General features: G+C 45.4%; 1 protein-coding gene across 2 annotated transcripts in view; it reads left to right on the plus strand.

Annotated features, from left to right (window-relative positions):
- Nucleotides 1–17206, plus strand: part of LOC119187743 (Hig-anchoring scaffold protein) — a 632807-nt gene that overhangs the window by 160310 nt on the left and 455291 nt on the right. For both annotated transcript variants that reach the window (XM_075878863.1, XM_075878864.1), the window contains exons 2-3: nt 13483–13569; nt 14369–14404. In XM_075878863.1, coding sequence (XP_075734978.1) covers nt 13483–13569; nt 14369–14404 — 123 coding nt within the window. The remainder of the gene's footprint in view (nt 1–13482; nt 13570–14368; nt 14405–17206) is intronic.

The following is a 17206-nucleotide window of genomic DNA, read 5'->3' on the forward strand; positions in this document are numbered from 1 at the left end:
ACCCCTGACCATCGCCCGCTCTAATACCACTGCGGCGAGGCCGGACACACTTACCGCCGTTGCCAGTACCGACAGATGGGACTGCGTGGCTTCGCCGTCAATGCACCGCGTCCACAGCCAGGAGAACGACCACGTGACATCGCCGACTACCTGACAGGAACTCGGTGGACACCACGAAGCCCTTCGCGTTCGCCGTCGCCCAGCCGCCACACGTCACCGCACCACCGGCAGTACTCTGGCCCAACGCGGGGCCGGTCTCCTAGCCCGTATCCGGGAAACTAAGGGCAGCAACCGGTGGAGGTGCGGTTGCTGTGCGACGAACTACCAAAGATCCTCCGACGACGACGACGCCGCGACGGAGCTTTCCGAACACAACGCCAACCAGGCAAAGCCCTGACGGCGAAAACTCACCGAAGGTGGCCTGACGACGCAACATGGAGGCAGCGGAACAAGCCGACGCAGCCGTGACCCGACGCCACGCCCTAACTGTAATGCGAGACGGCGAACTAGCGACCTCGACGTTCTTATCGACGGCCACAGTGTGACCGCTCTCGTCGATACTGGAGCCGACTATTCTGTCATCAGTGGGTCGTTCGCCGCGAAGTTAGAGAAAGTTAGGACAGCTTGGAAAGGTCCTGAAATCCGCACAGCCGGAGGCCATCTCGTAACGCCTGCAGGAATCTGCACAGCGAGAGTCACCATTAACGGCCGTATTTATCCTACGGACTTCGTAGTCCTACAGCGTTGCTCGAGAGATGTCATCCTTGGCATGGACTTCTTATGCCTCTATGGTGCTGTCATCAACCTAAAAACGAAGTCGATAACGTTATCCACAGAAGGAGCACTACCACCGCGCACGCCGTCAGGACACCATGCCTTGAATGTGCTGGAAGAACAAGTCACCATTCCTCCTCGCTCAAGCGTCATTATTTCAGTCGGTGCTCCTAAATCACCTGACTTGGAAGGCGTCGTTGAAGGCAGTCAGCATCTGTTGGTCACCCGAAATATTTGCGTCGCAAGAGGAATTGCAGAGCTGCGGGGAGGAAAAGCAACGGTTATGCTCACGAATTTCAGCAATGAGTACAAACATGTGAACAAAGGAACAACGGTCGCATACATCGAAGAAATTGTCGAAGCCACCAGTGCATTCGCCCTCGCCGATTCTGCGGAATGTGCTCAGAGGAACCAAGCCCCTCCCATAGCTTTCGACGTCAATCCCAGACTTCCGAACGATAAGCACGAACAGCTCAAGGCCCTGCTTCTGCAATACGAAGATTGCTTTTCGTCGTCATCGAAAATTCGGCAGACCCCAATCACGAAACATCGCATCATAACTCAAGAAAATGCCAGACCACTCCGTCAGATTCCGTACAGGGTTTCGACGCGAGAACGTGAGGCCATGAAAAGACAGGTTGATGAAATGCTGCGGGATGACATTATCCAGCCGTCCAAGAGTCCATGGGCATCCCCCGTGGTGTTAGTGAAGAAAAAGGATGGGACCCTACGTTTCTACGTCGATTATCGCCGCCTGAACAAAATCACAAGAAAGGACATGTATCCACTCCCACGAATAGACGACGCACTTGATCGGCTCCATAACGCCAAGTACTTTTCGTCAATGGACCTCAAGACTGGCTATTGGCAAATCGAAGTCGACGAAAGAGACCGAGAGAAGACGGCGTTTATAACACCGGACGGCCTCTTCGAGTTTAAGGTGATGCCCTTCGGCCTTTGCTCAGCGCCTGCAACTTTTCAACGCGTTATGGATACAGTACTGGCAGTATTGAAGTGGCAGACTTGCCTTGTGTACTTGGACGACGTCGTCGTGTTTTCCTCGAGTTTCGACGAGCATCTTCGGCGCCTTGAAGCTGTACTTAAAGCCATTAAGGCTTCCGGGCTCACACTGAAGGCAGAAAAGCGCAGATTTGCGTATGAGGAGCTCTTGTTTCTGGGGAACGTTATCAGCAAGTCTGGAGTTCGTCCCGATCCACGGAAAACAGCCGCCATCGCCGACTTCCCGCCACCCACTGACAAGAAAGCCGTGCGCCGATTTCTGGGCCTGTGCGCCTATTATAGGCGATTCGTGAAAAACTTCGCCCGCATCGCCGATCCTCTTACTAACCTTACCAAGGCCGACGTGGAGTTCAAGTGGGAAACGCCACAGGAACACGCTTTCCAGGAGCTTAAACATCGCCTCCAGACGCCTCCGTTACTTGCCCATTTCGACGAATTCGCCGAGACAGAAATACATACTGACGCAAGCAGCGTAGGTCTTGGCGCCGTTCTTGTGCAGAGGACTGACGGACTTGAAAGGGTTATTAGTTACGCCAGCCGATCGCTATACAAAGCAGAAGCAAATTATTCCACAACAGAAAAGGAGTGCCTCGCCATCATCTGGGCTACATCGAAATTTCGCCCCTACCTCTACGGCAGGCCCTTCAAAGTTGTGAGCGACCACCACGCCTTGTGTTGGCTAGCCACCTTGAAGGACCCTTCTGTTCGCCTCGCACGATGGAGCCTGAGACTTCAAAAATATGACATTACTGTCATTTACAAGTCCGGCAAAAAACACTCCGACGCCGACTGTCTCTCTCGTGCGCCTGTCGACCAACCGCTACCCGACGACCCGGATGACGACTACTTCTTGGGAACGATAACTACCGACGACTTCGCTGAACGACAGCGGGCCGACCCGGAACTTAAGGCCCTAATAGAATACCTCGAAGGCAGGACCGCCGAAGTCCCGAAGGTATTCAAGCGCGCGCTTGCGTCCTTCTTTCTACGAAACGGTCTTCTACAAAAGAAAAACTTTTCACCGCTTCGAGCTAAGTACCTCCTTGTGGTGCCTTCAGCTCTGCGACCAGAACTCCTGCAGGCCCTGCACGACGATCCGACGGCAGGGCACCTCGGTGTTTCTCGCATGCTCGCGAGGATACAAGAAAGGTACTACTGGCCACGTCTTACCACCGACGTCACTCGTTATGTGAGGACATGCCGGGAGTGTCAGCGACGCAAGATACCGCCGACAAGGCCAGCGGGACTTCTGCAGCCAATTGATCCACCTTGCCGACCTTTCCAGCAGATTGGTATGGACCTACTGGGGCCGTTCCCGACGTCGGCTTTCGGAAACAAGTGGATCGTGGTAGCTACCGACTACCTCACCCGCTACGCCGAGACAAAAGCCCTGCCAAAAGGCAGTGCATCCGAGGTAGCTAAGTTCTTCGTCGAAAATATCGTCCTACGTCACGGCGCCCCGGAGGTCCTTATCACCGACAGAGGAACGGCATTCACTGCCGACTTAACTCAAGCGATCTTGGCATACAGCCAAACAAACCACCGCCGGACGACAGCGTACCACCCACAGACCAACGGCCTCACCGAGCGGCTTAACAAGACGATCGCCGACATGCTTTCAATGTACGTCGATGTCGAACACAAGACGTGGGACGCCATTCTTCCGTATGTGACCTTCGCATACAACACGGCGGTGCAGGAGACGACGCAGATATCTCCATACAAATTGGTCTACGGAAGGAGCCCGGCAACGACGCTCGATGCCATGTTACCGAACGTCACCGACGAAGAAAGCCTAGATGTGAGCGAGTACCTTCAACGTGCCGAAGCAGCCCGACAACTTGCGCGTCTCCGTATCAAGAATCAACAGACGACAGACAGCCACCGTTACAACCTTGGACGACGCTTCGTGGAATACCAGCCCGGTGAACGTGTTTGGGTGTGGACGTCGATACGCCGACGTAGACTAAGTGAAAAGCTTCTGCGACGGTACTTCGGACCGTACAGGGTGGTTCGACGTCTCGGCCCACTTGATTACGAGGTTGTCCCCGACGGAATCACGAACTCTCAACGACGCCGATCGCGACCTGAAGTCGTGCATGTCGCGCGCCTCAAGCCGTTTCATGCGCGTTAACCGAGTGAAACAGTGTTTTTTTTGTATTATTGTTTCATCGTAATTTATTAGTTGTACTTTCTTGCATTATTATTGTACCTTCATCTTTAGTTAAAGCATCCGGACGATGCCTTTTTTTTCAGAGGGGGGCAATGCCACGTTCCATTTCCCAAGTTTTCGTTATCGTCCCAAAACACCACACGATTCTCAGCGCAAACCGCGCCTGCAGTTTTCCAGAAGGTTCCGGACTGTAGTAGATCATTTCGATAAGATCACGCCCACTGTGCGAACGGTACAGATTGTTCTGGAACCTACGCCACCGCCAGCGATAACGCTAGAACATTCGACGGCAAGAGTATAAATGCCGACGCGCTTCGCCGCTTGTGAGTTGTTGATCGAAGGCCGACGCTCCGTTCGCCGCTATCAGTCCGAGACTGCTATCTGTGCGAGACTGCTGCTGTAATCGGACTTTCCTATTACCGGGCACAGGTTCGCCCAAATAAACAGTTAAATTCCAACACCAAGTCTCCTGTCTTCGGCCACGTCACGACCCCATGGCAATATTCTTAAAAAATTAAAGCTCCGTTGACACTCCGGATTTTGTCGACTTATCTGACCAACTGCGCATAAAGGTGGAAATGTTTTACCGTGTCTAGAGTGACTAAATAACAAAAGCTTACTAATTATTATCATTCACTTCAACGCTGTCATTTAAACAGGGAAGATTTAGGCAACCAATGTTAACGGCGTATTTAGTTCTTTTAGAAGTTACAAAAGTTTTCCATAAGTTATCATAATTAGTTATCCAAATATCATGGTGATATTGAAACCGAAAAATCCTGTCCCATGGGTAACGTGGCCGCTCTGTTACGACAGACCGGAATTTTTCGTGACAAGGAAACGAGAAAATTTAAATGAGGGTGCATCGTGGAAATATTTTGTTGTGGGAAGCGGCTAGCCATCTCACTTGCGCAAGCGGATCGCCTGATACCTTTGTGTGGGCGCCAGGTATTTACCTCTTCCTTTCGCGGTGCGTTTAAGAAAGCCACAATATTCGCCTTTTCTTGCTTTGAACAGAATCCCATCGCGGCATAAACTTTTCGTACATCACAAAGAAAGAATTCATGGCTTTTTTCATTTTATTATTAGCAAATGCGATTTCTGTCGACCTTAGAACCCTTAATGTAGAAGTACAATATAATTTACTTTTTGGAGGCGAAATGATTTAGGACCCATCATTGTGCAATTTTTGTCGCTTTAATGGTATGGAGGTGGTTGAAATTATTCGGATTCTTCCACTATACTATGTATGTCATAATCAGACTCTATTTGGGTGGTTAAATGCTGCGAGTCAACCTTTACCATTTATTTTTCTGTACACGTCTAAGGCTTCTTCATTAGTGTCCTCGACTTCCAGTCCGACAACGAAGGGCCTTACATACACATGTTTTCCATGTAAACCTCTTTTGACGAATTTCCTAAATAAAATTTTGATTGCATTTTGGCTTTGTTTTTTTCCCACACAAGTGACCCAGGCTTTGAAGGGCGTATTGCTTCCGTCGTCCCTAAGCGACCCACGCATGCCATGCAGCGACCAAGGCTAAACATGCTCATACGAGCACCGAGCCGAAGAAAACGGAGAGAAACCGCTCAACTGCCAGCGACGAGCGCTCATTAGACTCGCGGGCTCGCTGAAGCAATCCGGGACCGGCTGGCGACCGGGCTGGCGAGGAAGACTGGGAAAGCGTTGCACCCATGGCTCGAGACCTTGTACGCACGTCGCGTTGTTGTTACCAGAGTTGGCACAAGCGCACGCATGCACGTCATCAAGAACCGACTCGCGTGCATAGTTAACGGGGAGGCGTGACAGAGAGCGGCGATCGATGCATGCGAAGCCGACGAGCCGTGAGAACCCGTGTCCCGGTAACTGAGAACCGAAGTGCGCCAGGAGATCAACAGGTCGCACCGAGCGCCGGCGCACTCCTGCTTTTCCGTTCAAGCGTAACGTGACGTGGATGTATAACATGGGCTGTGGTGGCTGCCACAGCCCATGTTGGAATAACAATTTCAAGGTCTGCCTATATAATGGTGCGGCTTCCAGTGCACCACACTGCAGCTGTCGACACCAGATGTATGCGAGTAGAGTCGCTCGACCGGCGCTTTAACGAGGATCGCCTTCGTGTGAAAGATGCATTAGGGAACTCGAATAAAAATGTTGCAGCGCGCATGCTTCCTTCCCGCAACGAAAGGGCTTGATGCCATAGGATAGTACCGAATGCGCGTATCTCAATGAGAAAACCAGCCAAATAATCTGATCATGTGTTTAGTTCGACGGAACACGCCAATGGCTTCGAGGAAGGTGTTTGCCACTGTCATTGCGCAATGACTACGATTGGAGAACACAGAAAATTAACTTATATTTAGTAGTAAATCTTCACCCGCCACGGTGGTCTAGTGCCTAAGACACTAGGTTTCTGACTTCCAGGTCGCGTGATTGAATCCTAGCCACAAAGGCCGCATTTTTCATATAGGGAAAATCCTTGAGGCCCGCGTCCTTAGATTCAGGTGCACTCTGAAGAACCCCAAGTGGTTGAAATTTCCGAAGCTCTCCACTACGGCCTCTCTCATACTCATACGGTGGTTTTGGGATGTCAATTCTCAACAATATTTATTAGTGATACATCCTAGAAACGTGGTACCTCTAGAGATATAAGTAGCCTGAAGTGTGGTTTTTAAAGCTTTGTTGTTATTAAAAACCTAGTTGAAGGATGCTCCTCGTAGAAAACGAAGTTGCTTTCTTGTTAAAACATAAATGCATATAAGGAAAGGTTGGTGTCTAGGTGTGGCACTGCTTACACCTTTTTTTTTCTTTACGTAATAATTTGGCCCCAGAATTGTCACTGTCAGTAACCGCGAAGGCATACAAATGAACACATCTACGAACCTTTACATATGCAGTCTCTGTACTGAGACTTGAACATTCACGCAAAGGGAGTGTTAAACAATGGAATGTTCAGAAAGAAGTACGATGCATGCTTGGCCATTTTTGATTTTTTGAATGCTGCACATTAAATACGAGAGTGAGGAAGCAAAAGCAGAACGCATGAAAAGTATTCCCATAAAAGTGCACCATTGGCTACCCTATGCCAGAGAAATAGGAAGTAGAAAGAGAAGGATAGGAGGCGAGGATGTTAGCAATAGGTGCGCTGTAGTTTACACAACGAAAATTCTAAAAACGCAAAAATACAAAGAGAGAGATGGGGAAATGGAAGGCCGGAAAGCTAACCACATATTAACATCTGGACTGCCGTCATGCACTGGCGTGTGGAAGTAGGCAGAGGAAAAAGGTGCGCAAGCGACAGACAGAAAACGACACACACACACACACACACACACACACACACACACACACACACACACACACACACACACACACACACACACACACACACACACACACACACACACACGCACACACACACACACACACACACACACGCACACACACACACACACATGTGAACCTGCTAATCTAAACTACATGTGTGCTGGTAACTTCTCATTAGATCCTGGCACGGCGTTGTGTTGAGATAGTGAGAAGGTTACTCAGAAGCGCACCCATCGAAATGTTTGAATTATTGACCTGTTGGACGCTTGCTAAAGCGGATTTTCATAAAGTCAACTGTTACACCCAATACTGCTGGCTTCAGTAAATGAAAAGGACAGATCAACGCATCAGACCAAATTAATGCAAGAAAGGCAAAATATCCGTTAATCGTTGTGTAGCAAGTGCTTGAGTGTTGATTATACAAATTGCTGTTAATTGCTAATACGAATGGCTAAAAGTGTGACATGCTTCCATCTCTTTATTGGTACTCCTTCTTCCTTTTTACTGGTGTGCTATACAAATCGATTCAACCGCTTGGATCCCAGAGCGCGTCAGAGAACAAGATCCTGAAAACTTGGCGTATGCATTCCAGTATGGACAACTAAACGAGGTATCTCCATCTTTCCTCTAGTGTGACTTTTATTCAAACGGTTGTGGCTGTTAGGGGGAACTTTTTTTTGAGGGCGTTCTAGACAATAGTCTATTATATTTTGCATATTTCTTTTTTCTTGCCAATTCTTTCTCTGTTAGGTTCACCTAGTGTAGGGTAGCTTATTAGACACTGCGGTGGTGCTCATTTCAATTAGATGTGAACAAGATGGTTGGCGAGACTGTGTAACGCTGTCTTTCCATACGTACACACCGCGCACCGCAGGTGTGGGCGCGGTGCCAAGTACGTCACGCCGCTGCTGCGCGCTGACGTCACGCTCCCCTCGCAGTGCGCTCTGACGTCTCTCTCTCTCACCTGGCACGTCCTCGCCGCAGTGCCCGCAGCTGCTGCCTCGTCCGTTCGTGCGCAACACTTGCCGCGACCACCACTCGCTACACCGCCGAGCCGACTCGTTGGTTCATGCGCAATGAACTTAACTCGCGCCTAACGTACATGCTGAAATATGTGTTTACGTGTCCTACGGCAGCCATCGCTTCGAATGAATCTTCCAGCGCTCACCGCAGCACCCGCGTTAGCGCCGTTCAACCTGTGACACCACATGTGCGGAACCCTGCTGCTTCGCATCCAATGAGGGTTCTCTTCGAGTGGATGGTCGATGGTCCAAGTTTTTTTTTCTTCTTACATTTTGCCAGCCACGGCCACTGCATGACCAGTTGATTGACCTTGTTAATCCTCATGGATTCTTTGAAATTCATTAGTTTTGAAATAAAGAAGACGGAAAATAGATACTGAGGAGATTAAGATAGCAGGATGAAGAGGGTTACATGTTGAGCAACCCATAATATGAGTCACGCACATCAAGCCAAAGTAATATTGTACTGAGATCCCACTCACCTTGATGAAGCCTGTATGTAGAACAAACAAACAAAATGTAAGCGTTCACGGAAAGTCCGTTTTTGTCAAACCGCACTACTTCATCCCTCTTTCTCACCTGCAGATCAAAGCGGTCTGGTTCTCTAGGGCTTATTGATTGGAGTTGTGGTTTTGTAAGGCACCGCCGTATGAGGGACTGCGAGAGCCGAAATAATGATTGAAACGAAGATAAATTGGTGAGCGAGCCTTTCGCAGGTTTTGTGTGAGTTGACAAGGAAGCTGTTACACTGCCCATAAAGTTCTACGCAAACTTTAACAGACTACAGCACACTGCTTCATGTGAAATGTGTATTGTGCTGAATGCCCCCCAAAAAAGAAATGAAGTTATGCTTTTTCACAAACTGCGATGTTCGAGACCAGAAGTTAGAGTAGCGCTCTACCACGAGAACGATAGTGCGGCGGCCTCCACTGCCGTACGGTGCGTGCTTGCGAGTACCTGAAAGACTATTTCATACCACGTCTCTGCTTCCGACTTTCCAGTTTTTGAAACAACGTGAGGCGGCAAGCTAGTTCATCGATAAGTCCAATTCAATTCGGAAAGCTTTATTGGCTTTTGTCCAGAAAAAAAAAAAGCCACTGACGTGTGATGTTGATAACTGCAGTAAATGTGTGTTTTGTATATGGCCCACTAACATGTTTTGATAGTTTACTTACGACATTTTCAAGTCTTAAGAAACCTTCCAGATGACGCTTTCTTTCTTCTCGGCTGGCTTGCATCTTAGGACAAAAGTGAAGCGAGCTTCCAGAATCCAATTTAGTCTGCTAAGTCCTCGAGGCCTATTTCATGCATGTATAATTGAATCTGCCGCTATCGCTTCGATTTTCAGAACACTACTTCGGTGATCGTGAGAAGGGTCAACCAGAAATATCTTTGAGAGTCTAATACACTCTGTGAAGGTGGGTGATCATTTAACATGGTGAAGGGCAGTTTTGTATCGAACACAATGCCAACGTGCCCATCAACGTTCAAACCTCTGCGTGGAGTCCACTGCGACACATCGACAGGACACTTTCATCGAGGTTATGAGCAGGCAACGTTGCCACGCCCAATACGGGAAGGCCAGCTTACAAAAATGAAGCTTACGCTCATACACTTTGAGTCCGATGCACTTCCAAACACAAATGCATTATTCGGATGACATTTTTCCTTGGGGCATTAAAATTTACATTGTATCAAAATAAAAAGACTCTCAGTGTCTTTTTCAATTAATCTAATAATTGTTTCTTTTCGCCTTCAAGCACCCACTGGGGCCGTCGACACGCCCAGTGCTGTTCTGTTATTCTTTTCTCTAGGGACCTTGCCCGTCGAGAGTCCCAATCACGGTGGCAGAAAACACGAGGAATTCATATGGTTCCGATGTAATCAGATTTTGCAAGCGTAAGTACGCAGTCTAATGTTCAAGACATTTACCTTCGGAGCGTCAGCACCCTGATTCCAACACCAAAATCACTAACATTTTTTTCACTTTTATGCATTAGTTTCTCCAATCACTTCACAGAGGGTTCCAGGAGCTCTACTTCAGTGCTTCAAAGTGCTTAAACTGGATTAGTTCAGCCCGCCGCGGTGGTATAGTGGCTAAGGTGCTCGGCTGCTGACCCGCAGGTCATGGGATCGAATCTCGGCTGCGGCGGCTGCATTTCCGACGAAGGCGGAAATGTTGTAGGCCCGTGTACTGAGATTTTGGCGCACGTTAAAGAACCCCAGGTGGTCGAAATTTCCGGAGCCCTCCACTACGGCGTCTCTCATAATCTTATCGAGGTTTTGGGATATTAAGCCCCACAAATCAATCAATCAATCAATCAATCAATCAATCAATCAATCAATCAAACAGCATTAATTTTTCAATTGCTTCATAGAGTGCGCTAGTGGTTTTCCCAGTGTATGCCACTCAATCCCGATCCTATAAATAGATATTTACTGTAAGATTGCACAAGATGTATAAAATTATCTTGTCCTACATTGCAATAGTGAACTTTCGTAGTAAAAATAATTTTAATTTCTTCATTTTTTCATCTGTTGTGAGATATTAGTTGCAACGTAACTAAGAATGACGCCGGTACTTTACAGCCAATACCTTGTTCCTGTACTAAGTGAATAAGTACGTTCCAATCTCGAGTGGAGCCGTATAAAAATACCAGCAATAAGCTCATCCGGAAAGAAGCATTACTTATGTTTTCAGCTGTTCACACGTGCTTTTTATATTTGAGACACTTACGTTCTCCCGAATGTTTTTTAAAAGAATCAATGAGCACTGCACAATGGTAGATAAGGCTCGCGTAATGCCGTTCAGAGGCATTTTTTACTCATATCATAGCTTAAAGCCGGGTAATTGAAAAATTAAAGACAACACCATGGTGGCTCGGCAGCTACGCCTCTTACTTTTAAGGCCAATGTCCCGGCAGTGCGGGCTGCATTCCGTTATATGCAACAGTGCTTGAGTATCGGAATGTTAGTGCACATGAAAGAACCTATATTTGGGTCAAAGTCTGTTCAAAATATTCTACTACGATGTCTAATACCACAAAGATGAATATTAACCGCCAGCTGCAGACATTTTCACAAGCATATCTGACATTTCTCTCAGCTTGCTGAATTTGCTTCGTTGTCGGTTTTCATCAAAACTTTTCATTTTGCAATAAAAAATGTTACTCCTTAAACTTGATCGAAAGTTATTTTTAGGACGTGATCACGATTTAACAAGGCCAATAAAACATCAGAAAATATTGTATAATTAGTATAAACGCTCAACGACACATGCAGGGCCACGGATATTTCCTACACAAGCATTCGGTATAGTCCAAATTATGCGATCAAGTATGAGTAGGTTCACGAATGTCCCTCCCTTAAAGTGCCTGCGTCGCTCACTTTTTGCACAAAAATTCTTAGCAAAAGGAAAGAGCTGACCGCTTGAAGAATCAATAGATGCGTGCTGGAATACGCAAGTCAGGACCACAAAAGCGTGGACGAAGCGTTTTCTAACAAGCGGGGCTGGCGTGCTCCTTGAAATAAAGATAAAGGTAGAATGTGAACGTCAAGACTCGGTGCATTCGCACGGAGGTTTGCTTGAGCATAAGGCGATAAAATGCTTTGCTTTATAAGCGATGAAGAAAAAAACGCACGCAGTGGCTGGTAAAGCACAAATACAGCCGCTTTTACGATGCTGGATGCGCATGCTTGAACACGCCAAGAGAGGAGGCTAAACTGCCTTTTTTTTTCACCGCCTTTAGGAAACAAATACCCTTGTTTGCGCATATTGTTTGTCGTTGTAGCATATTGTAGATCGTTTGTCAGTAAGTTCAGCTTAATGTAAGCGTGAGAAACTCTGTGTATGCGTTAAGGGGGGGGGGGGGTTTCTCTGTTCTCACGGCTTCTAACATTTGTTTGGTTAGGTACCATTAAAAACTATATATATATATATATATATATATATATATATATATATATATATATATATATATATATATATATATATATATATATATATATATTAACGACGTCAGACAGATTATTGCGGTCACAAATAAAGTGAATAGCCATTCCGATGAAATGTGTGCGTGAAGAGGTGATCGCCAGTGCCTACAACTCATTTCTAAACTGGCCTTAGGCAGGCTTGATGTCGGAAAACGCATCACAATAATATGAGTAATAAAGCATTTTATAACATAAAAGGAACAGCCAGGCGTCAAACAATGCGAATTTCGTAACGAGTGGGTCGTCCGATGCTCCAGCCCATTAGAAAACTTGTTCTTGATCACCTGTTAACTGTGGCACATACCCAATTCAGGCATATTCGTTCATTGTGGTCAGCCACTGCATGAAAAATTGCACAAATTTCCTAACAAGCTTGTGGTGGATACCACTCTTCTCCGAAGAATGACGAAAGATAGTACTGTGAATGCTGGCCAAATACGCAAAATTTACGATTATTTATGGCGACATGGGTACCCAGCAGTGTGCTTGCATCCAATAAAGTGTTTAGAAAAGGTTCTGAAAGGTCCGCTCTTCAAGCTTTCGTTGTATACATTGAAGTCTCGTGTGAGTCAGCCTTGCTCTTGGCAATGCAAAATAAACACTGAGGGGAAAATACTCCCTCTTCAACAGTTCACATTTTTGTTGGTTTGGGACATCCACTTCATCAGCGCAGGGTTATTGTAGTGATGAATAGTTCACATTCTGTGGAAAAAATATTAGGTTCAATTATCACTGCATCTAGGAGCCCGCCGGTTTTTCTAACACAGCAAAATGCACAGACTTGGTGATCGGTGTGCAGGTATTTGTCTCAGAAGGCTGCCTCTAAGTTTCTGTGCTAACCTTAAAACACTATCACAATTTGTAATGCAAATTTTTTTTCTTCCGATTTGAAATGGAGCAGGTAAACACCGCAGGAATTGCAGGTTTCTGCACTTTTGTAGGGCTTTTAGTTCAAACAAGTAACTTGCAGGTCTACGCTTGTACTTGTCATTCTCCTGACATTTCTTACACTCGTCAAATCAACATTGCCGCAGTGTCAGCACGCTCAGCAGTTTTGTACCATTTTGTTTGTTAGTGAGCGGTTTTTTCTGTATTGGTACCTCTCAATTGTGCTAGTTGACCACTGTTCTTGGCTTCTCATGACCCACTTTTTCTTTTCGTGTCCTTTGCAGAGGCCTACCATATTCGGGCGTTCGGAAGCAAAGGCGAGTCCAGGAAAAGCTCCCGACGACACACGGAATCCTGGTACATGCCTAGAGGTACGTCAGCTTTTATCTTTATTTCACGTATTGAGCGCATGTATATAATAGAAACAGGGCGATGTTGCAATTATACAGCCCAAGCACAGGAACATTTCTCTCATCATTTTATTTTAATGCTCTTTAGTCTACCACAAAGGCCGCTGCACTCAATAATATTTAATGCGTTTTACAAACCACCAGTCACACAGAGTTGCAGTAGTCACTAGATTCAATTTAAGGCAACGTTAACCGTAATGTTAAATAAACTTATATTGCTACCGCATGGAATTGTCTAGCTGTCACATGCTTAGCCACAATAAAGACAAGTAACGTGAAATGTTAGATTTTATTGAAATGTCATCAGGGAAAAGAATTTCAAAGTACGAAAAAAAAGCTAGCACGAACAGCTCTGCGATTGAGAATTCTAGCGCCTTCTAAGTGACTGAATGTTTCATAAACAACGATGACTTAAATCTAGCCATTTTAATGACACAATAATTACAACGCACTATTCATTTCGCACTCACTTTTTCCTCCGAAATAATGGTTTAAGTCTAATATTTTCAGGAACCTCAAATCGTAGGACAATTCAATGATTTTTGGATTTGCACTTTTAACAAGCACAGTGCGCAGCAGTTAAATAGAATTTTTCAATTTTTTTTCTACAAGACTGTGTTTTTTTGCATGTCATATGTGATTTCTTTATTTATGACATAACGGGGAATTGCTTTCTCGCTGCTGACATTTGGATTGTTGTGAGCGAACTGTCTCCGTTAGCCATTCCAATTATGGGACATGCTCTTATTTTATCATACAGATGCTCCTACAGAGTTTGAGGAAGAGACAACTGATGGTAAGTGTGAAATACTTGTAATCATTTGCTTGTAAAACCTTATTTATCTTCTACCGGAAGGTAAGAAGGTGGGCATTGCTCCTCACTCTGAACACGAAAAAAAAAGTGAAATTTCGAATTCATTCCGCAGTTTTAGTTTTTAGGCAAGATAGGCATTGTTTAATTCTTTACACTTTATTATTTAGGGCAAAAAAAAGAAGGATAGACCCGTATAAACAGGGTTGTGTGCCTCAACGCAAAATTAACATTGGTAATACCATTTTATATAAACGATGTTGATAGAGGTCTTTGTATCAAACTAGTAGTAGTGTGCGTAGCGCGGGCATAGCAGTGCTGCAGATTCCCACTGCATCGACAAAATTTAAGGATGAAGTTAAGCTTATATTACTCCACAAAGGACAACGCAGCAGTTCACAGCGAAAGCAAAAAGTGTAGCGCACTACGCAACAGGGACTGGAAAAGAGAACAGAGAACAGAGCGTAACAGAGAAGTTCCTGTTACATACTTCGCCCCACTTTTTGCTTTCACAGTGGACAGTCGTCAACTAGCCCAAATGGCTGTTTCGTTGCTGTTCACGTGACTTGCGCTCCCATTTCTCGCGCTGGTTTGGCCACGAAGAAGTACAATTGTTACTTATAACAAGCACGGCTTCCAGTGACGCAAAAAGTGAGCATTAAGTCTGGCTGAGAAACGGCCTCATTGCACGCAACACCACGTTCCATATACGGACAACGTGTTCTGCAGCGAGGGCAGCGCTTCGATACCGGCTTGATTGTTTGTGGGGACGTGCACGAGTGCTTTCTTTCAGCTATTTTATGCAAATTGTTGGGATTCATGGGTTTTATTACAGTGAACTTCGAACCTTCCGCTGGGCCGCCCAAAAGTACTCATCACGCCTGTGATGAGTATTTGAACAATGAAATTAATATGCGGCTTTTATATACGCGAATATAGTATGACTCACATGGTACTCAGCCCATTATTACTCAAAGCTGTAGTGCGGTAGCGTTTATTGGTTTTTTCCTTGCAACTACGTCAAACAATGGGCATGAACGTGGAACTCCAAAATTTTCACTCACTGCTTCATAAACATCGTGTTAAGGAAATCCGTCAAATATATATATACAATTTTAGAAGAACATATACAAATATAGCAAGAATGCCTGGCGAAAGCCTAAAAAAAACACAATAAGAAACCTCTCAGCTGCTTAGAACAGCTTACTGCTGACAACTCTATGAACGTTGTCATCTTTCGAAATGGTCAACCTGGCTAAGTGCAACCCTTAGAAAAAAAAATCTGTTGCGCAACCTAACAGTGCTGCCTTTCGAATAAAACGCAATATAATTCGGTGTCTGCCTTGTTGAATCATACACCCCTTTCTGATTCTGGAAGGTAAGCTGACTTTCGAAGCCTCGTTGTCAAGATATTATTTATTTATTTATTTATTTATTTATTTGTTTGTTTATATATTTATCTATTTTTGACGTTGATACCAGCACCGGCATGGTTTACAGTGGTGCTCATAACATTGAACTAAGATTAGGCATGCGTAAGGTTTTTCTCCTCTTTTTTTGCTTAGTGTTCACTCATTACCCATCACATTTAAAAAAAAAAACATTCACGAAACTATTACACTGTTTTCCTAATATGGCAACTAATACTATGGAGACTGCGTTCCCATGAGATCTAGCTCTTGACGAAAATTCGTAAATATAGCGTGCACTGCATGACGTGCCAGCAACTCGTTCCACGCTATCCAATATTCATCACCTGCGCCGTTCATAATGCTGGCTTCTTCGGTCAAGTCGCACTTGCCCTAATGCGGCGTTCCGCAATCACTCGGATGTAAAAGTACACAATAATATGTCAAGCATGTAGGAAAAATTGTAACGGAAAAAACTGATGTTTCGGTAGAAACGTCAGTTTTTTTTCCGGGACAATTTTCATTGACGTATATATATATATATATATATATATATATATATATATATATATATATATATATATACTCACATGTTGTTGGACGCCACCGCGGTAGTCCAGTGGCTAAGGTACTCGGCTGCTGACCCGCAGGTCGTGGCTTCAAATCCCGGCAGCAGCGGCTGCATTTCCGATGGAGGCGGAAATGATGTAGGCCCGTGTGCTCAGAATTGGGTGCACGTTAAAGAACCCCAGGTGGTCGAAATTTCCGGAGCCCTCCACTATGGCGTCTCTCATAATCATATGGTGGTTTTGGGACGTTAAACCCCACATATCAATCATCACACGTTGTTGGATGCTTCTATTCACGTAAAGACAGAGAAAAGTGGGGATGAATGAAGACAAAAGAAAATAATTTGCCGGTTTTTTCCTGCACGCTTCTTTATTGAAAAAAATTACTCTGATAAAGTGATGTTCGGTGAGCTATTTCTAATCACCCTAAATATCATTGACTAAGTATTGTAGATGGAGGCGGAAATGGTGTAGGCCCGTGTGCTCAGATTTGGGTGCACGGTAAAGAACCCCAGGTGGTTGAAATTTCCGGAGCCCTTCACTACGGCGTCTCTCATAATCATATAGTTGTTTTGGGACGTTAAACCCCATATATCAATCAATCAAGTATTGTAATTACGGAGTTATATGTAAACTAATAGCTTTTGTGCTGTAAACTGATAATTTGGCTTATTTCAAGAAGATAGTTGAAGCATGCTTTCTGATTTTGAAGCACGAAAAACATCGGCCAACTAATTTCATCAACAGAGCGTATGTAAGGAAGTCGACCAAATGTCAATGCGAGATCAGCGAGGGAGTAGAGTTATGAA

The sequence above is a fragment of the Rhipicephalus microplus genome, chromosome X (assembly GCF_043290135.1).
Source record: "Rhipicephalus microplus isolate Deutch F79 chromosome X, USDA_Rmic, whole genome shotgun sequence".
NCBI classification, from domain to species: Eukaryota; Metazoa; Arthropoda; class Arachnida; order Ixodida; family Ixodidae; genus Rhipicephalus; species Rhipicephalus microplus.